The sequence below is a fragment of the Nerophis lumbriciformis genome, linkage group LG22, assembly GCF_033978685.3.
Source record: "Nerophis lumbriciformis linkage group LG22, RoL_Nlum_v2.1, whole genome shotgun sequence".
Classification (NCBI taxonomy): domain Eukaryota; kingdom Metazoa; phylum Chordata; class Actinopteri; order Syngnathiformes; family Syngnathidae; genus Nerophis; species Nerophis lumbriciformis.
The window spans coordinates 40,072,535-40,099,236 of record NC_084569.2 but is presented as its reverse complement, the minus strand read 5'-3'; the positions used below and the strand labels follow the sequence as shown (position 1 = coordinate 40,099,236).

Here is a 26,702-nt window from a genome sequence, read left to right as displayed (position 1 = left end):
TTTATGTGTGCGTCAAATTTGGTGAGTTTTGAAGCATGTTAAGGGGGTCAAAGTACCGCGCAAAGCTGCGGAATAAGAAAGAATAATAATAAAACCTTACAAATTCAATAGGTCCTTATGTCCCATTGCATAAGGACTCCCTGTGGGAGTCCTTATGCAATGGGTCATGCGGGCCCTAATAATAAAACCTTACAAATTCAATAGGTCCTTATGTCCCATTGCATAAGGACTCCCTGTGGGAGTCCTTATGCAATGGGCCATGCGGGCCCTAATTAAAGCTGCAAGCAGCGATGGACGGGACCGACTTTGACGGCACATAAAATCCAAACCGGAGCAGTAATTAAAACTCTTTGGTCAACTTTTAATCAGAAGGGTTCAATCTCTCTCCTGTGCTAGTTTGAAGCCGACACGACAAACGCGCTCAGAGGAGATAATTTTTTAAAAAAGGTGACCGGTTTTTACAAAACTTTTGTTTTGAAGGGGGAATTGCAAACTTCCTGTTGATTTTAGCTGGGGGTTGTCAATACATGAAATGTAGGTCTAAGTGAGACCTACGTAGAAGTTTTTGTTTCATGTCTCTACGACATTCCTACTGGACGTTACAGGCAGTTTTGTCTGAGTTTTCTTCCTAGGAGCAGTTGTGTCTGTGTTTTCTTCCTAGGGGGCGCTAGAGCGCAATTTTGAGTTTTGGGGTTGGTTTTTTTTTTTATTAGATCGCAATTTTTGCCAGTCCTGATGTGTGTGTCCTGTTTGGTGAGTTTTGAAGCATGTTAAGGGGGTCAAATTACAGCTCAAAGAGGCAAAAGTGACTGTTTTTACTAAAATGTTGTTTAGAAGGGGGAATTGCAAACTTTCTGTAGATTTTTGCTGAAGTATGTCATACATAGAGGTTTTTGTTTTATGTCTCTACGACATTCCTACCGGAAGTTACGAGCAGTTTTGTTTGTGTTTTTTCCTAGGGGGCGCTAGAGCGCAATTTTGAGTTTTAGGGTTTGGTTTTTTGATTAGATCGCAATTTTCGCCAGTTCTGATGTGTGTGTCAAATATGGTGAGTTTTGAAGCATGTTAAGGGTGTCAAATTACAGCTGAAAGACGCGGCGGTATAATAAGAAAGAAAGAAAGAATAAAACGCACAAAATACAATAGGGTCCTCTGTCCTAAATGGACATTGCGGTCCCTAATAAAAGAGCATACAGGTGAAATGTGACGTGAAAAAGTTGCAATGTTGACTAATAAAACAAAGCTGGGACAAGCGATAGAAAATGGATGGATGTTTTATTCCTTTAAAACTGTCATTGCTTAAAAAATAATACTCAATTAAAAGCAATGTTATGAATGATTGACCTATTTAAGGCTCCAATTACTTCACATCAAATATCTTTTAGGGAAAATATAGCATGTTTTTTCTGTGTTTTCCACATAAAACAAAAAAGGAATAAAACAAAAATAATTAAACAATAATAAAAAGTTGTAATCGACAGCTGGATCTGAAGTAAAAAATAAATAAAATAATTAAAGCTGCAAGCAGCGATGGACGGGACCGACTTTGACGGCACATAAAATCCAAACCGTCACTGATGGTGGAAACTTTACACTAGACTTCAGGCAACGTGGATCCTGTGCCTCTCCTGTCTTCCTCCAGACTCTGGGACCTCGATTTCCAAAGGAAATGCAAAATTTGCATGGTTGGGTGATGGTTTGGGGTGCCATGTCATCTGCTGGTGTCGGTCCACTCTGTTTCCTGAGATCCAGGGTCAACGCAGCCGTCTACCAGCAAGTTTTAGAGCACTTCATGCTTCCTGCTGCTGACCTGCTCTATGGAGATGGAGATTTCAAGTTCCAACAGGACTTGGCGCCTGCACACAGCGCAAAATCTACCCGTGCCTGGTTTACGGACCATGGTATTTCTGTTCTAAATTGGCCCGCCAACTCCCCTGACCTTAGCCCCATAGAAAATCTGTGGGGTATTGTGAAAAGGAAGATGCAGAATGCCAGACCCAAAAACGCAGAAGAGTTGAAGGCCACTATCAGAGCAACCTGGGCTCTCATAACACCTGAGCAGTGCCAGAAACTCATCGACTCCATGCCACGCCGCATTAACGCAGTAATTGAGGCAAAAGGAGCTCCAACCAAGTATTGAGTATTGTACATGCTCATATTTTTCATTTTCATACTTTTCAGTTGGCCAACATTTCTAAAAATCCCTTTTTTGTATTAGCCTTAAGTAATATTCTAATTTTGTGACACACGGAATTTGGGATTTTCATTTGTTGCCACTTCAAATCATCAAAATTAAATGAAATAAACATTTGAATGCATCAGTCTGTGTGCAATGAATAAATATAATGTACAAGTTACACCTTTTGAATGCAATTACTGAAATAAATCAAGTTTTTCAAAATATTCTAATTTACTGGCTTTTACCTGTATATTGACGCTTACATAGGTCTGGTGATAATGTTCTCCTTTAAAGGTGGTTTTGAAAATGAAAACTATAAAAATGGCTCTGCATGCTTTGACTTTTCAGTGTGCGGTTTGGACATGACCACGGACCATGAATTGATTAACGTGGACCCCGACTTAAACAAGTTGAAAAACTTATTGAGGTGTTACCATTTAGTGGTCAGTTGTTCGGAATATGCAGTGTTTCCCACAGGACAGGCATCTATTTGTGGTGGTGTGGTCGGGGGGCGGGGGGTGGCGGCGGCAGCGGCGATGACCAAGAAGAACGCGGAGTTGGAATATAATTACAACATTTTATGTACATATTTATATACAGATTTGAACAATTAGTGATTCACTGAAATATATTTATTAATTGTGGTTCTTACAAAAAATATATCTTATAAAATATAAAAGCTAAAATGTCTCTTAAAGCTCTGCCCCTTTAATTAGTGAATACTAAATAATTTAACTTTAGCCTACTACTACAACCATATTATTTACCAGCAACATAAAGTGAAACAGAGGCAGAGGTGTCCTGCCACAGTCAGTCAACCTCCTCCTCCTCCTCCTCCTGCTGCTGAACAGGTCGCACCTGTGGTCCGCACTGTAGGCCTACCTCCTCTCCAAGTCGAGCCCTTTTCGGCCGTTGAAAATATTTTTCTATACTCATCTGTGTGAAGGAGTGAACATCCAACATTAGAATTTATTACTAACGAGCAGAAGCGCTCTATGTACAGTGCCGTCTAACCTTAAGCGGCAGCAGCTCAACACATGCAGGGTTCAACGTTAAGCTTTTTTTCTACTTGCCCGACTTCTCAAATCTACTTGCCCCAATATTTTTACTTGTCCTGCCTTGGTTTTTTTCTGGCTGTGTAGTGCTCATGGCTTATATCTTACTAAAATTCTTCCCGTTGACTATTTACAACACTACACAGTATTTATTATTATTATTATTATTATCTATAATTACATTTAAATGGCATTGCATACATGTAAAATTAAATGCTATTTCACATTATTTGACCAGTAGCAGTTACACTCATCTGAACAGGTCAGCCACCTGTTTTAAGCCCGATCACAGTTGAAATCTTGAAATGAAGGGCTTTTAATGACCAAAACATTAACCTGGACAACATTTTAACAGCTGATTTTATTCTTTTCATTGCATTCACATGCTGCAGTGGACAGTAGACAATTTAGCTTCAGTCCACGTGTGTTTATTGACAACATGGTTATAACCTGGACACGTTAGCTCGTCGGTAGGGTAACACGTGACTTTTACTACGTTCGTCTGCCCCGGCCCACGAGTCAAACAGCGGCGGTGTTAATGAAGCAGCGGATTAACGTTAAATATATGACGAGCCGTGAGCGATGCAGCTATAACATATCTACCTATAACCTATATTACCCTCGTATTTTGATCCCGTTTCGTCCGTCCGTCCGTCCCTCTTCTTCTTCTTCTTCTGGCCCACCAGGTGAATTAAGTGCTATTGGCGGAGTTACCGCCACCTACTGCACCGGAGTTGTAACTACAAGCAACATTCACAGACAGTCCCATTGCTTTTATGAGCGGTCGAGCGAGTCAAAAGCCGAAAAATCCATTTGTGGCGGACGTAATTCTTTCGTGGCGGGCCGCCACAAATAAATGAATGTGTGGGAAACACTGATATGTAATGTACTGTGCAATCTACTAATAAAAGTCTCAATCAATCAATCAAAGCCCTGATTTGGGGTGTTTAGATTTCTAACTGGTGGTGTCCTCCTCAGCTCGACTGACCTCATTGTAGTCCAGAGAGGAGTCGTTGCAAAGAGCGCAGATGGTGGCCAGCTCCACCAGTCCGTCATACTGGCCACACTTGACGTTCAGACCTTTCCTGGTACTGAGGAGAAGAGTCAAGAGTGAGATTTGCATCGTGGGGACGAGACACTTGTGTTTGTACTGCTTACACTTCTCCCTCAGGCGTGTATTTGGAGCCGGAGATGTCGAACTGACCGAGACTGACGTTCTCGTCGTCCACTTTGTCAATAATGAACATCTGCCAGGGAACGTGGGGCGCCTTAGAAAGTGTCTCAGACAAGTCGCTGCGTTGGATCCTACCTTGGTCACACACATCTGATTGGTGGTGAGGGTCCCGGTCTTGTCGGAGCAGATGACCGAGGTGCAACCTAGGGTCTCCACGGAGGGAAGGCTTCTGACGATGGCGTTCTTCTTGGCCATGCGTCGCGTTCCCAGGGCCAGGCAGGTGGTGATGACGGCGGGCAGACCTGGGAGGAAACAGGAGACACGTCACTTTCTTGGTCGCAGCTTGGCGACATCTCTGGGAAGTTTTATTTTAGGGATGTACCCATCCGGTACCGATCAGTGACCAATCAGTACCGGACGATTTTAATCAAAAAGTATGCCGTTGTCAATGAGAAACGCAACTCCCCTCTGGCTGGCACCTTATTTATTGTTAGCGGCTAAAACAAATACCGTATTTTTCGGAGTATAAGTCGCACCGGAGTATAAGTCGCACCTGCCGAAAATGCATAATAAAGAGGGAAAAAAACATATATACATATATAAATAAAAATTGCGACTTATAGTCCGAAAAATACGGTATGTTTCCATATTAGGGTTGTCTCCATACCAATATTTTGGTACCGGTACCAAAATGTATCTCGATACTTTTCTACATAAAAGGGACCACAAAAAATGTCATTATTGTCTTTATTTGAACAAAAAATGTTAGTGTACATGAAACATATGTTTATTATTGTCATTTAGTCCTTAAATAAAATAGACAACTTGTCTTTTAGTAGTAAGTAAACAAACAAAGACTCCTAATTAGTCTATGCAGTAACATATTGTGTCATTTATACACCTATTATTTTGTACACATTATGAGGGACAAACTGTAAAAATGGATTATTAATCTACTTGTTCATTTACTGTTAATATCTGCTTATTTTCTGTTTGAACATGTTCTATCTACACTTCTGTTAAAATGTAATAATCACTTATTCTTCTATTCTTTGATACTTTACATTAGTTTTGAATGATACCACACATTTAGATATCGGTCCAATACCAAGTAGTTACAGGATCATACATTGGTCATATTCAAAGTCCTCATGTGTCCAGGGACGTATTTACTGACTTTATAAATTTAATATACATTTTTAAAAAAGGGAAAAAGATTTTGTGATGATAAAAAAATATCGATGTAATCATAGTAGTATCGACTAGATCATTACAGTGGATGTCAGGTGTAGATCCACCCATGGCATTTGTTTACATTGTGACGCCGGTGAGCTATTGTATCCTCCTACGGTGTGTAGTGAAGCATGTTTAGCTATTCCTCGTCCTGCAGTGATAATGATACTTGTAAGAAACGTACATTGTTTGTCGCCATGGAGACGAGGATTAGTGATTTGGAAGTAGCTAAAACACTGCAGACTGCGGCTGGACGTTAGCCACTAGCTAGCTAGCCGTGTCACCTTTATCATTAGTTTTTACGCCAAAATGCGTCCATTCTCCCTTTTCTGTCTACACACTGTGTCTGCTTGTAAGTACTCTGTGTGTGTGCGCTGCCCAACATGCTCCTCTGCTCGTAAAACCAGCAATGTCAGGACTTGACGACGGCGTGCTTTTATGCCCGTTAAAAAAGGGGAGCCCCACCGGTACTTTTTAGAGGAGGTATAGTACCGAATATGATTCATTAGTATCGCGGTACTATACTAGTACAGGTATACCGTACAACCCTAATGCATACACAGTGTGGAGCCACTCCTGTAAGTTAATAATAATCACCTCCATTATGGAAAATAAACTACATGTCTTAGAATCTTAAGTATCATTATTAAAGTACCGTTATCACTGAAGGGCGAGAGAAAGACAGGGGCAAACATGCTAATATCTAAGCTAACACACACACCAAGACTGAAGTGTTTAGTACAGTTCCAGAAGTGCGGATGGAAGTACAGTAGAACCTCCATCTATGAACCCTCTATTTGCAAACTTTACGATATACAAACTTTTAGACTGAGCCAAAAGTGCCTCTGTGTGCGAACATTTCATTCATTTCTTTATTTTGCTTGTCGCTAGAAGCATTTGGGCGTGGCCATTTTGGCATACTTGCCAACCTTGAGACCTCCGATTTCGGGAGGTGGGGGATGGGGGGCGTGGTCGGGGTGGGGCGGGGGCGTGGTTGAGGCGTGGCTAAGAGGGGAGGAGTATATTTACAGCTAGAATTCACCAAGTCAAGTATTTCATATATATATACAGTATATATATATTAGAGATGCGCGGATAGGCAATTATTTCATCCGCAACCGCATCAGAAAGTCGTCAACCATCCGCCATCCACCCGAACTAACATTTAATCAGAACCGCATCCGCCCGCATCCGCCCGCACCCGCCCGTTGTTATATATCTAATATAGACGATGCAAGGCATTAGTGAGGTTATAAAGCTTTTGCCTGTTAAAGAAAGGAGACTGATCCAATGCAGCACAGACATTCGCGTGCCACGCTGTCACGGCCCAGACGCACACCAGCGCAATCATATGGGAGCCGCGCTGAGCGCACCTCCAAGCGCGTGTCGCTGCCGGCGACGGCCGGGTATGGTCCCGACGCTCCAGCGCCATCCATTTTCAGGGCTAGTTGATTCGGCAGGTGGGTTGTTACACACTCCTTAGCGAGTTCCGACTTCCATGGCCACCGTCCTAGCTGCTGTCTATATCAAGCAGGGTGAGCCCCACCCCTTTCGTGAGCGCACTGCGCGCGGAGTGACCCCTGTTACGCGCCCCCGGCAACGGGGGTGGCGGGCAGGTAAGCTGCGCGGGCGGAGCGCGCGAAGTGACCCCTGTTACGAGCCCCCGGCCACGGGGGTGGCGGGCAGGTAAGCTGCTTACCTGCTGCGCGTGACGCCGGCCGCGGCGAAGGCGGACGAGGCGGGGTGTCGGTGCGGTGGGCGCGGTGGTGACCCTGGACGTGCGTCGGGCCCTTCTCGCGGATCGCCTCAGCTACGGCTCCCGGTGGGGCCCTCTCCCCGGACCCCGGCGAGGCGTCCCTTCTCCGCTCCGTAAAAGTGTCCATCTCTTCTTCTTTTTTTTTCCTCTGTTGTGGCATGTGCAGCAGGTGCCTGCTCGTTTTTCGTATGTGGGTAACAACATTTAACTATGTATATATATTTACCAATTGGTTTAACTGCCACCCGCCTGAATCTATTTAAAATCTTTTTTTTTTTTTCAACCGCCCGACCCAACCCGCGGATAAAATCTAATTTTTTTTTATTTCATCCGCCCGATCCGCGGATAATCCGCGGTTGTGCCCGCAAACCGCGCATCTCTAATATATATATATATATATATATATAGCTAGAATTCACTGAAAGTGATCTATGTTTGTCTGTTGCCATCTCCTGGTGAATGTTGGCTATAGCGTACTGGGGTTACTTTTTGGTTGGCCAACGATTTACGTGGTGTTGCGCACCTGACGTCAAGTGTGTGAGTCTGTTCTGAAGTCTACAGTAAAGAGACGTACTTCATCCCCTTGCCTGTTTATTGCCTCCAACTCAATATATTACAAAAACATTACTCAATGCAGACCCTCCAGGTCCGCATGGAGCTGGAGGGGGCGTGGCCTTCAGGTCCGCCTGAATTTCGGGAGATTTTCGGGAGAAAATTTGTCCCGGGAGGTTTTCGGGAGAGGCGCTGAATTTCGGGAGTCTCCCGGAAAATCCGGGAGGGTTGGCAAGTATGCATTTTGGGGACCTAACTTCCTGTGCAGCCACCTTGGGAGAGGCGGAGCCCCCTAGGTCACACAGTCCAGTACTTGGTCGACACTTTGTACGTGTCTTTCTGGCCATTCAGCAGGTTTTGTCTATTTTACTTACTCAAAATGGGTGCAACAAACCAATCTAGGACGAAGGTGAGGTGAAGTGTCAATGACATTTAAGGAGGGAATCGCTGTGGACTTAGACTTAAGAAGGGAGAAGGAACCCACACACACTGCCCCTCCTCTTTCTGCCTGCCTTCTATGGCGTCACATTAGTGCCAAATATCCGAGCGCATAAAAACTGTTATCGCGCGTTGATTCTCCACTTCGTGCGCGCGCCCGACACCCTTTTGCGCGCACGTGGTGCCTTTTTGCGCGCGCGGTGCCTTTTTGCGCCCGCGCGGTGCCTTTTTGCGCGCGCGCGGTGCCTTTTTGCGCGCGCGCGGTGCCTTTTTGCGCGCGCGCGGTGCCTTTCTGCGCGCGCGCGACGCCTTTCTGCGCGCTCTCTGTGTACTCCTGGCATCTCTCCTCGCGCTGTCATGTTTCTTTTTGGCACTTTGGGGGCGGGTATGCTTAGACGGCCCCTCCTTTCTGATTGGCTGTGAGCATTTTTCATATGACCAATCATTCTCCAGTGTAGCAACGTTGTAGCCATCTTACATCTAGCCTCAATCATTACATTGATGTCAATGGTACATGTACTAATTAAATTACCATAACTTGCTCCATTTTCGACCAATTTACAAACGGTTTGCCTTGTTACAAATCTTATTACATGTAGATATGACATAGGATGCTGCACCTGTTGAAATGACCTCTTTCACTTTTAAAAAAAAATGACTTAATTGTGCAACATAGTTGTGTAGGGTCAGTGTTAGTCAGTTCTCTGATTATTTTAAACTGTTTCAGAATACATTATTAAAAGCTATTTTTAACATTTTAAAAACAAAATTCAAAGATTATTTCATCAATTTTATGGCTGAATCAAAAGAAATTCCATAAATTAGAAAACAAATGTTCAAGAAGAAGTGAAAATATAAAATAATGTTATGGTTGGATGTTATTGCTGGTGGACCAGTTCTGGCTGAAAGATGTGATTATGGTGTTTGTTGTCTTATTATTTATTTGGGTCACATTTTGTATTAGGGGGGCGGCATGGCGTAGTGGGTAGAGCAACCGTGCCAGAAACCTGAGGGTTGCAGGTTCGCTCCCCGCCTCTTAACATCCAAAAATCACTGCCGTTGTGTCCTTGGGCGGGACACTTCACCCTTTGCCCCCGGTGCCACTCACACCGGTGAATTGAATGATGAATAGGTGGTGGTCGGAGGGGCCGTTGGCGCAAATTGCAGCCACGCTTCCGTCAGTCTACCCCAGGGCAGCTGTGGCTATGAAAGTAGCTTACCACCACCAGGTGTGAATGAATGATGAGTTCTACATGTAAAGCGACTTTGGGTACTTAGAAAAGCGCTATATAAATCCCAGTTGTTAGTTGTTGTTATTATCCTGTATTGTGTTTATGTGGTATGAAATAACCTTCATCAGCGCGCGACACATATTGATACATATTGACGATGACCCGCCCTGCTATACTTCTGATTGGCTCTGAGCATTTTTCAGCATTTTTCGCCTGACCAATCAGAAAGAAGGGGCCGTCTAAGCATACCCGCCCCCAAAGTGCCAAAAAGAAACATGAGAGCGCGAGGAGAGATGCCAGGAGTACACAGAGAGCGCGCAGAAAGGCACCGCGCGCGCGCAAAAAGGCACCGCGCGCGCACAGAAAGGCACCGCGCGCGCAAAAAGGCACCGCGCACGCACAGAAAGGCACCACGCGCGCGCAAAAGGGTGTCGCGCGTGCGCACGAAGTGGAGAATCAGCGCGCGATAACAGTTTTTATGCGCTCGGATTTTTGGTTTATGCGCTCGGATTTTTGGCATTAATGTGACGCCATAGCCCCCCTGTGCCATAGAGCTCTCCCCTATCCTACACTCACTCTTCTGTGAAAGCTACTGGACTGCAACAATACCTGCATTGTGGAAAACTGCAACCATCATCCCAGTACCGAAAAAATCCAGACCCACAGAACTCAACCATTACTGCCCCATAGCCCTCACATCCATAATTCTGAAGTGCCTGGAGAAACTGCTGCTTCACATCATCCTTCCAGTTGTCACCCCACACCTGGACCCCCTCCAATTTGCCTACAGGGCCAGGAGGGGCACAGAGGATGCTGTGGCCTGCCTGCTGCATCTCCTCCTCCAGCATCTGGACTCCCCAGGCAACTTTGCCAGGATCCTCTTCGTGGACTTCAGCTCCGCCTTCAACTCCCTACAGAAGCATCTACTGATCCGGAAACTACACCAGCTCAACATCCCCCCTCAGCTGATCCACCTCACCCACAACTTCCTCACCGACCGATTGCAAGCAGTAAGGGTGGGCTCAAACACATCCCCGATGCTTACCATCAACACCGGGGTCCCACAGGGATGTGTGTTGAGCCCTTTCCTGTACACACTCTACACCAATGACTGCCGTAGCATCTCACCCACCACAACATACTTAAAATACTCAGATGACACAGCCATTCTCGCACTCCTCTCCAACAGTCAATCCATCCTGGACTATCATAACACAGTCAAACATTTCACAGACTCATGCACAGCCAGTTATCTGGAAATCAATGTCAATAAAACAAAAGAAATATGGTTCAACCCCCCCTCACCTCAGAACCCCATCATCATAAACACACAAACAGTTAAAACAGTTGACACTTTTAAATACCTGGGCATAACCTTGGACAATAAACTCACCTTTGATCAACACACCACGGACATTCAAAAAAGAAGTCAACAAAGACTGTCAGCCATCCGGAAACTTAAAGGACTATACGTTGCACCTCATCTCCTGTTATTACTTTACCAAAGCATTGTTCAACCCATCCTTCTGTACTGTTCCACATGTTTTTTCACTATGCTTTCTGTAACCAACCGGACCAAACTCACACGCATTACAAACATAGCAGCTAAAATCATCGGCCTACCCACACCCAACATTTCAGACATATACCACAGGTCCATCACCCGACTGGCAAAAACAATAGTCCAGGATATCACTCACCCACTACACCAATATATCATCCCACTACCATCAGGGCGCAGGTACAGAACAATCAAATTCCGGAGGGCCCGCCTCAGGAAAAGCCTGATCCCTGCAGCTATATCCGCCCTTAACAGCAGGCCCGGCCGACCTGTCTGACAAGCCTGTAAATGTGTGTTAGTCATGTATGATGTCTTTTTGTTATTTTTTTGTGTGATGTGTAATGTCTATTGTTTAAATGTACGGCAGTGACAATGAATTTCCCCAAGGGGACCAATAAATCTAATCTAATCTAATCTTCTCTGCCCTTCTCCGCCTTGTGTCTCTGTCGTGGTCGCTGACAGCAAGGTAAAAATGACTTTACTTTTAAACTTTTTTTTATTATTGTCGCAACATGGTTGTTAACGACTTTGAGAGCACCAAAGGGATCGTTTCATGTACATGCATTGACAGTTCAGCTTGCTGTTGTTGTTGTGTTATGTAGAAAGTAAAAAAAACTGTTATTTGTAGCAATAAACCCTCCTGGAAGTGAAATAAATGACATTAAAGCAGCTTGTTTTCCCACAAAGTCAACAGATGACAGCATAACCTTGTCCAGTACCGAGTTAGAACGCTGACGTCACATAAAAGTGAGGCCACCTTCTAGTATTTAATAGGTCAGCAGTTAAGGTATCATATGCACAAGCTGCTGGAGGTCAATTTGAGTTATGCTAATCTTCATGGGCAACAAGAGAGAATTCCACGGGCTTACCTTCAGGGATGGCGGCCACAGCCAGAGCCACCGCAATCTTGAAATAGTAAATAGCACCGCGGAACCAGGAGCCTCCGTGGACCGGGTCGTTGAAATGGCCGATGTTGATGATCCAGACGGCCACGCAGATGAGGGAGATGACCTGGAGAGGACAGAGAAATGTCAGCCATTTTGCCTTCACACACACACACGTCCGACTTCACCTTGGACAGCTGCTCCCCAAACTCGTCCAGTTTCTGCTGCAGGGGAGTCTTCTCCTGCTCGGTGGCGGCCATCTGGTCGCGGATCTTGCCGATCTCGGTGGAGACGCCCGTTGCCACGGCGATGCCGGTGGCCTTTCCGGCAGCGATGTTGGTGCCCTGAAAAGCGAATTATGCCCCAAAGTCGTCAACTGTTGTTTGAGTTCAACATGTTTTTTCTTGTCTCAGCGATGCTAATTGTAGTGGCTAGGTTTGGTACTGGTACCAAAATGTATTTCGATACTTTTCTAAATAAAGGGGACCACAAAAAAATGTCATTATTAGCTTTATTTGAACAAAAAATCTTATGGTCCATGAAACATGTTTATTATTGTAATTTAGTCCTTAGACCTTGGAGTCCACATCTCTAATGACTTCTCCTGGACAGTCAACACCACATCAATCATCAAGAAGGCTCAGCAGCGGCTACACTTCCTTAAGAGTCCTCGGGAAGTACAACCTGAAGCCTGACCTGCTGCTGACCTTCTACCGCTCGTCCATCGAGAGCCTGCTGACCTACTGTATTACGGTATGGTACGGCAGCTGCACTGCAGCAGACAGGGAGAGGCTGCAAAGAGTGGTCAGAAGATCATCGGCCGCCCTCTCCCATCTCTGACGGACATCTACACCTCCCGCTGCCTCAACAGAGCCAGTGCCATCATCAAGGACAGCACCCACCCTGGCTCTGACCTGTTCCACCTGCTGCCCTCTGGGAAGCGCTACAGGTGCATTAAAACCAAAACAAACAGGCTAAAGAACAGCTTCTTCCCCAGGGCCATAACCATCCTGAACGGACTGCCCCATTGTCCCTCATAACTGCCTTCTCTTCGGTGCAATAACCCATTCCACCAACCACCCTGTTTTTGTTTTGTTTTTTCACGTATATATTCACGTCACACCATATTCATTGCACTTCTACATTTTTTAAATTTTTATATATATGCACATTGTTTTTCTAGCATGCACACATCGCACTGTATGGAATGGCCTCAATCTGGTTACCTTGCGTAATGACAATAAAGCTGATTCTGATTCTGATTAAATAAAATAGTGAACATACTAGACAACTTGAATTGAATTGAATTGAATTGTATTTATATAGCACTTTTCTCTAGTGACTCAAAGCGCTCTACATAGTGAAACCCAATATCTAAGTGACATTTAAACCAGTGTGGGTGGCACTGGGAGCAGGTGGGTAACGTGTCTTGCCCAAGGACACAACGGCAGTGGCTAGGATGGCGGAAGCGGGAATCGAACCTGGAACCCTCAAGTTTCTGACACGGCCGCTCTACCAACTGAGCTATGCCCCCTCCCCCACAACTTGTCTTTTAGTAGTAAGTAAACAAACAAAGACTCCTAATTAGTCTGCAGTAACATATTGTGTCATTTATACACCTATTATTTTGTACACATTATGAGGGACAAACTGTAATCCCACCAACACGTCTTCCTATGAGGAAGCAGTGCCTGGGGAGTCTGTGGTGGGCTCTCCTATTTCTGGGGCTGAGGTTGCTGAGGTAGTTAAAAAGCTCCTCGGTGGCAAGGCCCCGGGGGTAGATGAGATCCGCCCGGAGTTCCTTAAGGCTCTGGATGCTGTGGGGCTGTCTTGGTTGACAAGACTCTGCAGCATCGCGTGGACATCGGGGGCGGTACCTCTGGATTGGCAGACCGGGGTGGTGGTTCCTCTCTTTAAGAAGGGGAACCGGAGGGTGTGTTCTAACTATCGTGGGATCACACTCCTCAGCCTTCCCGGTAAGGTCTATTCAGGTGTACTGGAGAGGAGGCTACGCCGGATAGTCGAACCTCGGATTCAGGAGGAACAGTGTGGTTTTCGTCCTGGTCGTGGAACTGTGGACCAGCTCTATACTCTCGGCAGGGTCCTTGAGGGTGCATGGGAGTTTGCCCAACCAGTCTACATGTGCTTTGTGGACTTGGAGAAGGCATTCGACCGTGTCCCTCGGGAAGTCCTGTGGGGAGTGCTCAGAGAGTATGGGGTATCGGACTGTCTGATTGTGGCAGTCCGCTCCCTGTATGATCAGTGCCAGAGATTGGTCCGCATTGCCGGCAGTAAGTCGGACACGTTTCCAGTGAGGGTTGGACTCCGCCAAGGCTGCCCTTTGTCACCGATTCTGTTCATAACTTTTATGGACAGAATTTCTAGGCGCAGTCAAGGCGTTGAGGGGATCTGGTTTGGTGGCTGCAGGATTAGGTCTCTGCTTTTTGCAGATGATTTGGTCCTGATGGCTTCATCTGGCCAGGATCTTCAGCTCTCACTGGATCGGTTCACAGCTGAGTGTGAAGCGACTGGGATGAGAATCAGCACCTCCAAGTCCGAGTCCATGGTTCTCGCCCGGAAAAGGGTGGAGTGCCATCTCCGGGTTGGGGAGGAGATCTTGCCCCAAGTGGAGGAGTTCAAGTACCTCGGAGTCTTGTTCACGAGTGAGGGAAGAGTGGATCGTGAGATCGACAGGCGGATCGGTGCGGCATCTTCAGTAATGCGGACGCTGTATCGATCCGTTGTGGTGAAGAAGGAGTTGAGCCGGAAGGCAAAGCTCTCAATTTACCGGTCAATCTACGTTCCCATCCTCACCTATGGTCATGAGCTTTGGGTTATGACCGAAAGGACAAGATCACGGGTACAAGCGGCCGAAATGAGTTTCCTCCGCCGGGTGGCGGGGCTCTCCCTTAGAGATAGGGTGAGAAGCTCTGTCATCCGGGAGGAGCTCAAAGTAAAGCCGCTGCTCCTCCACATGGAGAGGAGCCAGATGAGGTGGTTCGGGCATCTGGTCAGGATGCCACCCGAACGCCTCCCTAGGGAGGTGTTTAGGGCACGTCCCACCGGTAGGAGGCCGCGGGGAAGACCCAGGACACGTTGGGAAGACTATGTCTCCCGGCTGGCCTGGGAACGCCTCGGGGTCCCACAGGAAGAGCTGGACGAAGTGGCTGGGGAGAGGGAAGTCTGGGCTTCCCTGCTTAGGCTGCTGCCCCCGCGACCCGACCTCGGATAAGCGGAAGAAGATGGATGGATGGATGGAAACTGTAAAAATTGATTATTAATCCACTTGTTCATTTACTGTTAATATCTGCTTATGTTCTGTTTTAACATGTTCTATCTACACTTCTGTTGAAATGTAATAACCACTTATTCTTCTCTTCTTTGATACTTGACATTAGTTTTGGATGATACCACACATTTAGGAATGGGTCTGATACCAAGTAGTTACAGGATCATACATTGGTCATATTCAAAGTCTCCGGACTATAAGCCACAGATGTATAGGTTGTGAAATAAGTTATTTACACAGAAATATTTTATGTTTACTTACATACCTTAATTGTCTGTAACACGGCAGTAAAACAGCAAATCAAACAAAACAGAAGTCATCTTCATGGACCCACTAGCTTCACAAGCTAGCTCTCCAGTCAGCTAAACAGACTCAAAAACTCCACGGTGACGCTATGGACGATTACAAGACGGAACGGCACTTGTACTTCCGGCTCAAAAAAACAGCAGGAAACACCTGTAGGCATTTACCTGGCTGTCCAAAAGGTGGCACCATAACACACGTTTAATTAAAACTGTTTGCTTTCTGGTCGTCAGCGAGGAAGAATCGGTATAGCTCGGTTGGTAGAGCGTCCGTGCCAGCAACTTGAGGGTTCCAGGTTCGATTCCCGCTTCCGCCATCCTAGTCACTGCCGTTGTGTCCTTGGGCAAGACACTTTACCCACCTGCTCCCAGTGCCACCCACACTGGTTTAAATGTCACTTAGATATTGGGTTTCACTATGTAAAGCGCTTTGAGTCACTAGAGAAAAACGCTATATAAATATAATTCACTGAAATATATCCTGAAAATATGCAAACAAAACTGTGTTTAGATAATTGATACTTCAAACTTGCATAAATAAATCTTAAGGAATATAACATAACTTGGCTTCTGAGAGCTTCAAAATGTAATGAATAAAATGCTAAAGTTGTTGATAAACAAGCAATTATTTTAATAATTAAATATGGTCATTTTAAATGAATTATTATGATAATTTAAAATTAATTATTTCAAATATGTTTATTTTAATGTATAATTCTAACGCCTGGATGTAATAAGGAGTCAGAAAAAATACAAATAAAAATACAATTAATTTTGATGTTTTTAGCAAAATATAGTAAAAATGTATTTAGTTTTTCTTTTTTTTTAAATTAATAAATATATTTATTTTTAGGTAAGATAAACATAATAATACAATTTATCTCTAGTCTGGATGATTTAGTTCTTGTCACCCTGTTGTCCTCCCGTCATGAAAAAAGGCTGTCCTCACTCAGGTCCAGAGGTGGGTAGAGTAGCCAGAAATTGTACTCAAGTAAGAGTACTGTTACTTTAAAGATTTATTACTCAAGTAAAAGTAAGGAGTAGTCACCCAAATATTTACTTGAGTAAAAGTAAAAAGTATGTTGTGAAAAAACTACTCAAGTACTGAGTAACTGATGAGTAACATATACACACACACATATATATATATATAAATATATATATATATATATACACACACACACATATATATACACACATATATATATATATATACACACACACACACACACACACATATATATATATATATATATATATATATATATATATATATATATATATATATATACACACATATATATATACACATATATATATATACATACATTGATATATACAGTATATAATTTATATTTATTTATTTTGCCGTTTTTCTTTACATGTTAAAGGTGTTTTAATGAATATACATGCATGTTTAACACATATAGATTCCTTTCTTTCATGAAGACAATAATATAAGTTGGTGTATTACCTGATTCTGATGACTTGCGTTGATTGTAATCAGACAGTAGTGATGATAACGTCCACGTTTTCAAATGGAGGAGAAGAAAAGTTCCTCCTTTTTGTCTAATACCGCCTGAAAGTGGTTGGTTTTTGGATTCTTATTTGTCCAGCTTCCATATTCGTTTTTATACACTTTACAAGAAATACATTGGCGGCAAACTCCGTAGCTTGCTAGTTTGTTTGCACTGGCTTTCGGAGACTCTTATTTTGAAAGCGCAGGCGCGATGGAGCGGCACTTTTATTGTGAAGACAGGAACTGTGCAGTCAGTCTTTAGGCTTTTGACGGGGTGTACGGTTGAAATAAAAAATGCTCTTTTTTCCTTCACACTTTTGATTGATTGATTGAAACTTTTATTAGTAGATTGCACAGTACAGTACATATTCCGTACAATTGACCACTAAATGGTAACACCCGAATACGTTTTTCAACTTGTTTAAGTCAGGTCATGTGACCGCCTGGCTCTGTTTGATTGGTCCAACGTCACCAGTGACTGCATCTGATTGGTGGAACGGAGTGAACGTCACCAGTGACTGTATTTGTTGAAACGCAGGCACTATGAAGGTCTGTCTGACAGACCAAAACAAACAAAGCGAGCATTAACAGATCGATAAAAATTAGTAGCGAGTAGCGAGCTGAATGTAGATAAAAGTAGCGGAGTAAAAGTAGCGTTTCTTCTCTATAAATATACTCAAGTAAAAGTAAAAGTATGTTGCATTAAAACTACTCTTAGAAGTACAATTTATCCCAAAAGTTACTCAAGTAGATGTAACGGAGTAAATGTAGCGCGTTACTACCCACCTCTGCTCAGGTCCGCATGGAGCTGGAGGGGGCGTGGCCTCCAGCTCCGGCTGAAAATCGGGAGAATTTCGGGAGAATATTTGTCCCGGGAGGTTTTCGGGAGAGGCGCTGAATTTCGGGAGTCTCCCGGAAAATTCGGGAGGGTTGGCAAGTATGGTTTAGCGTGTCCCTCCCGCTTCACGACCACTTCTTGTTTTGTGAGCTTACCAGACCGTGAGCGCCTTTGTTCAAGCAACCAACCAAGCTTTATTCTTTCCGGTTTCCTCAGACCACAAATATATATTTATCAAACGTTTTATCGAATGCATTTTATATTGATATCGATTACACGTGTATTGCAATATATATGGATACGGTCTGTGTAACATGTATATGGTCTGGTATTCTTATTTAAGACATAGTGCCCTATTTTGTAATATAACAAATTGTTCAGTAATTCATATTTTTTTGTGCAAAATACAAAACATGCACTTACAAACCTTCCTGATACAACCAGTCTTAAAGATGGGTACCTTTCAATGTTCTGTACTTCTATGTGTGTTCATCAATGTAGACCAGGGGTGCTCACACTTTTTCTGCAGGCGAGCTACTTTTCAATTGATCAAGTCGTGGGGATCTACCTCATTCATATATATCATTTATATTTACTTATTTATGAAATATGTTTTTGTTAACAAGTTAAAGGTGTTTAATGATAATGCAAGCATGTTTAACACATATAGTTAATATTGTTAATACATTAAAGGTGTTTAATGATAATGCAAGTCCACATAGTTAATATTGTTAATAAATTAAAGGTGTTTAATGATAATACAAGAATGTTTAATACATATAGTTAATATTGTTAATAAATTAAAGGTGTTTAATGATAATACAAGTATGTTTAATACATATAATTAATATTGTTAACAAGTTAAAGGTGTTTAAAGATAATGCAAGCATGTTTAACACATATAGTTAATATTGTTAATAAGTTAAAGGTGTTTAAAGATAATACAAGCATGTTTAACACACATAGTTAATATTGTTAACAAGTTAAAGGTGTTTAATGATAATACAAGCATGTTTAACACATATTGTTAATATTGTTAATAAGTTAAAGGTGTTTAATGATAATACAAGCATGTTTAATACATATAGTTAATATTGTTAATAAGTTAAAGGTGTTTAAAGATAATGCAAGCATGTTTAACACATATAGTTAATATTGTTAACAAGTTAAGGTGTTTAAAGATAATACAAGCATGTTTAACACATATAGATTCCTTTCTTTCATGAAGACAAGAATATAAGTTGGTGTATTACCTGATTCTGATGACTTGCATTGATTGGAATCAGACAGTGGTGCTAAAAACGTCCGCATTTTCGAATGGAGGAGAAAAAAAGTCCTCCTTTCTGTCTAATACCACATGAAAGTGGTTGGTTTTTGGCATCTTATTTGTCCAGCTTCCGTACTCCTTTGTATACACTTTACAAGAAATACATTGTCGGCAAACTCCGTAGCTTGCTAGCTTGTGCACGCCACCTTTCTGAGACTCTTATTTTGTTAGCACAGGCAGGATGAAGCAGCGCTTTTATTGTGCAACTGTGCAGTCGGTCTTTGGAGTTTTGACGACAGGTACGGCGCCAGAGTCTGTTGAAATAAAAAGTGTTTCTCGCCTTCCAGTCGGTAATTTTAATGAGCTGGCAGCAGCCAGCGTCATCTCAGAAGACCCTCGGGTGCTGTGAATGTCAATCAAGTGACGAAAGTGACGTCATAGTGAAGATTTATGATCGCTCATTTTTAGGACTATTTTTTTAATGCCTGGCTGGTGATCGACTGACACACCCTCCGAGATCGACCGGTAGCTCGCGATCGACGTAATGAGCACCCCTGATGTAGAATGTTAATTTGCTTCATAATAAAATATTTGTATTTATTTAACATTTACCTTTTAACATTTAGCTGATTCGACTGTGCTCTCCAGTTATTTAATCTTCTTTTCTTATACTTTTAAGTAGGGCTGGGAGATAAAACGATACCAATATATATCGCAATAGACATGCAATCCATATCAATAAAACATTTTTATTTTCTTCTAGCGCAAGTATGGAAGCAAGGTTGGTTGCATGAACAACAGCACTCAAAATTGTGGCTCAAAGAGGAAAAAGTCACTTTTTTTGGATGTTTTCAAAAAGGACCGTAGTCAGACCAATGTGGTCTGTAAATGATGCAAGGCAAGAGCGCTAACACCACACCACCTGAGCCGTGCTCACCCTTTAGAGCACAGCTGTAACTTCCTGCCACTAACATGCAGAAAATAGTTCTTCTCTGGTGTCTCTATGTTTACATTTTCACACTATTTTCCAACACTTTATGAAGCATTTTGTCAGAATAATTGTATCTAAGTTATCACAAAACTTTGTGTTGCCATGGGTTCCTGGCGAGAGGACAAAAGCTGTCTTTGATCCTATCAAGCAAAAGGCTTGTAAAACACCACTGTGTAGGATGGGAAGCAACATGAAGGTGTTCTGTTTCTTTGATGTATTGTAATCCACAGAAAGATTTTGTCTTGACCAGAGATCTACAAAGCGAAGAGGAAGCCGGACCTGGCTCCCCTCCAGGGATCTCTTCTTTGAACTGTTTTAAGAACTTTTCTGTGAACTGTTTACGACCTTTTCTTTGAACCGATTTTTAACCAAAGGCATGGCTGTTTACGACCCCCGTCCCTTAGAAACAGCTGTTGCCATGTAATCAGGGAATGTCCAAATAAAAGAGGAGGCGTACAATCTTTCGTCAGAGCGTGGTGGAACTGTACAGAGAGTACAGTCCAGACGTTTCTCCTCATTGAGCCAAATTTAATTCTGTCTCTGTTTGATTCCTTGCTTCTTGTCTTGTTTAACAGACGTCATCAGTGTTTGAACCTGACTAATTTCTTACATATTCCTTATTTTTAAGAGATTATTGTTAAGTGTTCAATGTGATTTGACTATTTTGTTGACGTTGGAGTGTTTTCCATGCTTGTGTTGACATGTCCTTTCTGCCTTGATAGTTGAGGCATTATAATTACGGGAAAGTTACATTTCAAATTAAATATATTTTCAGCTGGCCTTTATTTTCCATAGGTCATAAAAAATATCAATAATTATCAATATAGCCTGATATAAAACACTTATATCGTAATACACTTTTCAGCGCTATGTCCATCAACAACGATTCTGTTCATCAACCAACCTTGCTTTGCAACTTCCGCTTTCTTCCCACAAAGATGGGGGAAAAAAAGTAATGTTTTATTGAATGCATTTTTTTATTGCTATCCATTACGTGTCTACCGTGGTATGTGATGATATCATCACATCGCCCAGCCCTAGTTTCTACTCTGGTTAATCTGGTTGGCCTGCAAGTCCCATGTACGACACCTGAGAGTGACTCACAGAGAACAGCATGTTCTTCTTGTCCTGGTTGACAGCTCGGGGGTCCGGGACGGCGTCGGTGTGCTTGATGACACTGACCGACTCACCTGGGGGACACAGAGTGAGTGGACGCCAGCAGCAGCAGCGAGGTGTGCCGTGTGTGACCACACCTACCGGTGAGAATGGACTGGTCCACGCGCAGAGTTGTCGACTTGATGGAGATGATCCTGATATCTGCTGGTACTTTGTCGCCGACTACAGAGGGAAACACAACTCTCTGATTATGTTATCAGCCTCTTCTGTCCTGGCTTACTTTATATGAGGGTTTTAACACCTGAGAGGGGAGTTGTTTAACGCATAAAAAACAAGGTCCGTGTTACAAAATGAGCAAGGTCGTCAACAAGATCAGGGTAGAATGTTCTTCCACTTGACATGTTAGGAAACACCAGTGATGACGTAACCACTAGTGTCCACAAATTACTTTGTCTGAGACAAATGTTTTTCTCCATATTAGTGTTGTCCCGATACCAATATACAGGTAAAAGCCAGTAAATTAGAATATTTTGAAAAACTTGATTTATTTCAGTAATTGCATTCAAAAGGTGTAACTTGTACATTATATTTATTCATTGCACACAGACTGATGCATTCAAATGTTTATTTCATTTAATTTTGATGATTTGAAGTGGCAACAAATGAAAATCCAAAATTCCGTGTGTCACAAAATTAGAATATTACTTAAGGCTAATACAAAAAAGGGATTTTTAGAAATGTTGGCCAACTGAAAAGTATGAAAATGACAAATATGAGCATGTACAATACTCAATACTTGGTTGGAGCTCCTTTTGCCTCAATTACTGCGTTAATGCGGCGTGGCATGGAGTCGATGAGTTTCTGGCACTGCTCAGGTGTTATGAGAGCCCAGGTTGCTCTGATAGTGGCCTTCAACTCTTCTGCGTTTTTGGGTCTGGCATTCTGCATCTTCCTTTTCACAATACCCCACAGATTTTCTATGGGGCTATGGTCAGGGGAGTTGGCGGGCCAATTTAGAACAGAAATACCATGGTCCGTAAACCAGGCACGGGTAGATTTTGCGCTGTGTGCAGGCGCCAAGTCCTGTTGGAACTTGAAATCTCCATCTCCATAGAGCAGGTCAGCATCAGGAAGCATGAAGTGCTCTAAAACTTGCTGGTAGACGGCTGCGTTGACCCTGGATCTCAGGAAACAGAGTGGACCGACACCAGCAGATGACATGGCACCCCAAACCATCACTGATGGTGGAAACTTTACACTAGACTTCAGGCAACGTGGATCCTGTGCCTCTCCTGTCTTCCTCCAGACTCTGGGACGTCGATTTCCAAAGGAAATGCAAAATTTGCATGGTTGGGTGATGGTTTGGGGTGCCATGTCATCTGCTGGTGTCGGTCCACTCTGTTTCCTGAGATCCAGGGTCAACGCAGCCGTCTACCAGCAAGTTTTAGAGCACTTCATGCTTCCTGCTGCTGACCTGCTCTATGGAGATGGAGATTTCAAGTTCCAACAGGACTTGGCGCCTGCACACAGCGCAAAATCTACCCGTGCCTGGTTTACGGACCATGGTATTTCTGTTCTAAATTGGCCCGCCAACTCCCCTGACCTTAGCCCCATAGAAAATCTGTGGGGTATTGTGAAAAGGAAGATGCAGAATGCCACACCCTAAAACGCAGAAGAGTTGAAGGCCACTATCAGAGCAACCTGGGCTCTCATAACACCTGAGCAGTGCCAGAAACTCATCGACTCCATCCCACGCCGCATTAACGCAGTAATTGAGGCAAAAGGAGCTCCAACCAAGTATTGAGTATTGTACATGCTCATATTTTTCATTTTCATACTTTTCAGTTGGCCAACATTTCTAGAAAATCCCTTTTTTGTATTAGCCTTAAGTAATATTCTAATTTTGTGACACACGGAATTTTGGATTTTCATTTGTTGCCACTTCAAATCATCAAAATTAAATGAAATAAACATTTGAATGCATCAGTCTGTGTGCAATGAATAAATATAATGTACAAGTTACACCTTTTGAATGCAATTACTGAAATAAATCAAGTTTTTCAAAATATTCTAATTTACTGGCTTTTACCTGTATTTCGATACTTTTCTAAATAAAGGGGACCACAAAATATGGCATCATTGGCTTATTTGAACAAAACATTCTTAGAGTACATGAAACATATGTTTATTATTGTAATTTAGTCCTTACATAAAATAGTGAACATACAAGACAACTTGTCTTTTAGTAGTAAGTAAACAAACAAAGACTCCTAATTAGTCTGCTGACGTATGCAGTAACATATTGTGTCATTTATACACCTATTATTTTGTACACATTATGAGGGACAAACTGTAAAAAAATTGATTATTAATCCACTTGTTCATTTACTGTTAATATCTGCTTATTTTCTGTTTGAACATGTTCTATCTACACTTCTGTTAAAATGTAATAATCACTTATTCTTCTCTTCTTTGATACTTAACATTAGTTTTGGATGATTACACACATTTAGGCATCGATCCGATACCAAGTAGTTACAGGATCATACATTGGGCATTCTAAGTCCTCATGTGTCCAGGGACGTACTTCCTGAGTTCATAAACAGCATTTCTTAAAAAGGAAAAAAGATTTTGTGACGATAAAAATATCAATGTAATCATAGTAGTATCAACAAGATACGCTATTGTACTTGGTATCATTACAGTGGATGTCAGGTGTAGATCCACCCATGGCATTTGTTTACATTGTGACGCCGGTGAGCTATTGTATCCTCCTACGATGTGTAGTGAAGCCTGTTTAGCTATTCCTCGTCCTGCAGTGATAATGATACTTGTAAAAAAACGTACTTTATTTGTCGCCATGGAGACGAGGATTAGTGATTTAGAAGTAGCTAAAACACTGTAGATGGACGTTAGCCGCTAGCTATGTCTTAAAGCACCTCTTCCTGAGGGTGTTTCAGTGTTATAACTTCACTTTTATCTTTACTTCCATCCATCCATTTTCTACCGCTTGTCCCTTTCGAGGTCGCGGGGGGTGCTGGAGCCTATCTCAGCTGCATTTGGGCGGAAGGCGGGGTACACCCTGGACAAGTTGCCACCTCATCGCAGAGCCAACACAGATAGACAGAACCGGTACTTTTCAAACAAAGCATAGTACCATTTTTGACTCACTAGTACCGCGATACTATACTAGTACTGAAGAATCCCAAAGAACAGATTGTGAGGACCTTACCAGACACCTCCACCACGTCACCAGGGACTATCTCCCTGGCCTTGATCCTCTGCACGCTCTTCCGGTCCGACCGGTACACTTTGCCCATCTCCGGCTCATACTCCTTCAGGGCCTCGATGGCGCTCTCTGCGTTGCGCTCCTAAGAAGGAAGAAGGAAGTGATCACTGATCAGCCAATCAGGTGACACTATCAAGTTTGCTCAAGTCTTCGCATGGAGTGAGAAGTGAAAGTCCAAAATGAAGAAATTGTGGATCAAAGAGGAAAAGTCACTTTTTTTGGGATGTTTTTAAAAAGGGACCGTAGTCAGACCAATGTGGTCTGTAAATGATGCAAGGCAAGAGCGCTAACGTCACACCGCTCACCCTTTAGAGCACAGCTGATTTTTTTTAATTCAACATTTACCGTATTTTCCGCACCATAAGGCGCCCTGGGTTATAAGCCGCGCCTTCAATGAACGGCATATTTCAAAACTTTGTCCACCTATAAGCCGCCCCGTGTTATAAGCCGCATCTAACTGCGCTAAAGGAATGTCAAAAAAACAGTCAGATAGGTCAGTCAAACTTTAATAATATATTAAAACCAGCGTGATGTGGGCGTGCATGGAGTCGTATATCAACATGGACGGAGCTGCGTGAAAAAAGCCACCCGGCCTCTTCGCGTAAACTTACCTTAACCACTCGCTCATCTTTTCTTCATCCATCCATCCCTTCGAGTTAGCTTTTATGATGACGCCGGCTGGAAAGGTCTCTTTTGGCAAGGTCTTCCTTTTGAATATCACCATGGGTGGAAGTTTCTGGCCATTAGCATGGCAAGCTAGAACCACAGTGAAGGATGACTTCTCATTCCCTGTGGTGCGAATATTCACCGTACGTGCTCCCGTTGTATCCACAGTGCGGTTCACAGGAATATCAAAAGTCAGTGGAACCTCGTCCATGTTGATAATGTTCTCTGGCCGGATCTTTTTTTCAGCTATCTTGTTTTTACAATATGCACGGAAAGTAGCCAGCTTTTCTTGAAAGTCTTTAGGCAGTTGCTGTGAAATAGTAGTCCGTGTGCGGATGGAGAGATTGCGTCTTTTCATGAACCTGGAAACCTGTCGCTTAGCCATTTTGTGGTCTTTACAGATGTAAACACACAAAGGAAATGAAACGTAATATCCGCGCGCTTCTTCTTCTTCTTCTACGCGGGCGGGTGGTTGCTTACAGTAGAAGAAGAAGCGCTTCCTGTTCTATGGGGGGCGGGTGCTTACCTTGGCGGTTGCTTGCGTAGAAGAAGAAGCGCTTCCTGTTCTACCGGGAAAAAAGATGGCGGCTGTTTACCGAAGTTGCGAGACCGAAACTTTATGAAAATGAATCTTAATATTTATCCATATATAAAGCGCACCGGGTTATAAGGCGCACTGTCAGCTTTTGAGAAAATTTGTGGTTTTTAGGTGCGCCTTATAGTGCGGAAAATACGGTACCAGTAAGCTGATTTAACTGTACTATCCAGTTATTATATCTTGTTTTCTAATACTTTTAAGTAGGGATTGGGGATTAAACGATACCAATATACTGTATATCGCGATAGACATGCAATCAATATCAATGAAAAATGCGTTTGATAAGTTTAGTTTTCTTCCAGCGTGAGTATGGAAGCAAATTGTGGACAAAAGAGGAAAAGTCACTTTTTTGGATATTTTCAAAAGGGACCGTAGTCAGACCAATGTGATCTGTAAATGATGCGAGGCAAGAGCGCTAACGCCACACCACTTTAGCCGCGCCCACCCTTTAGAGCACAGCTGTAACTTCCTGCCACCAAACCTGCAGAAAATAGTTCTCAGGTTTCTCTGTTTACATTTTCACACTATTTTCTTACACTTTATGAAGCATTCCTTACATATTCCTTATTTTTAAGAGATTATTAATAAGTGTTCAATGTGATTTGACTATTTTGTTTACTTTGAGTGTTTTCCATGTTTGTGTTGACATTTCCTTTCTGCCTTGATAGCTGAGGCATTATAATCAAATCAAATCTATTTTTACCCTGCTCCTTATTTCTAAAAGGTCATTAAAATATCACTAATTATTGCTATGGAGCGATAC

The 26,702-nt window shown here is 42.9% G+C and overlaps 1 protein-coding gene across 2 annotated transcripts in view; it reads right to left on the bottom strand.

The window, feature by feature from the left end:
* The window catches only part of atp2a1 (ATPase sarcoplasmic/endoplasmic reticulum Ca2+ transporting 1), a 119,176-nt gene that overhangs the window by 52,184 nt on the left and 40,290 nt on the right, over positions 1-26,702 (bottom strand). For both annotated transcript variants that reach the window (XM_061973853.2, XM_061973854.2), the window contains exons 6-13: positions 24,619-24,757; positions 21,528-21,608; positions 21,375-21,460; positions 12,253-12,408; positions 12,050-12,191; positions 4,544-4,710; positions 4,393-4,481; positions 4,223-4,325 (exon numbers count right to left, since the gene is read on the bottom strand). In XM_061973853.2, coding sequence (XP_061829837.2) covers positions 4,223-4,325; positions 4,393-4,481; positions 4,544-4,710; positions 12,050-12,191; positions 12,253-12,408; positions 21,375-21,460; positions 21,528-21,608; positions 24,619-24,757 — 963 coding nt within the window. The remainder of the gene's footprint in view (positions 1-4,222; positions 4,326-4,392; positions 4,482-4,543; positions 4,711-12,049; positions 12,192-12,252; positions 12,409-21,374; positions 21,461-21,527; positions 21,609-24,618; positions 24,758-26,702) is intronic.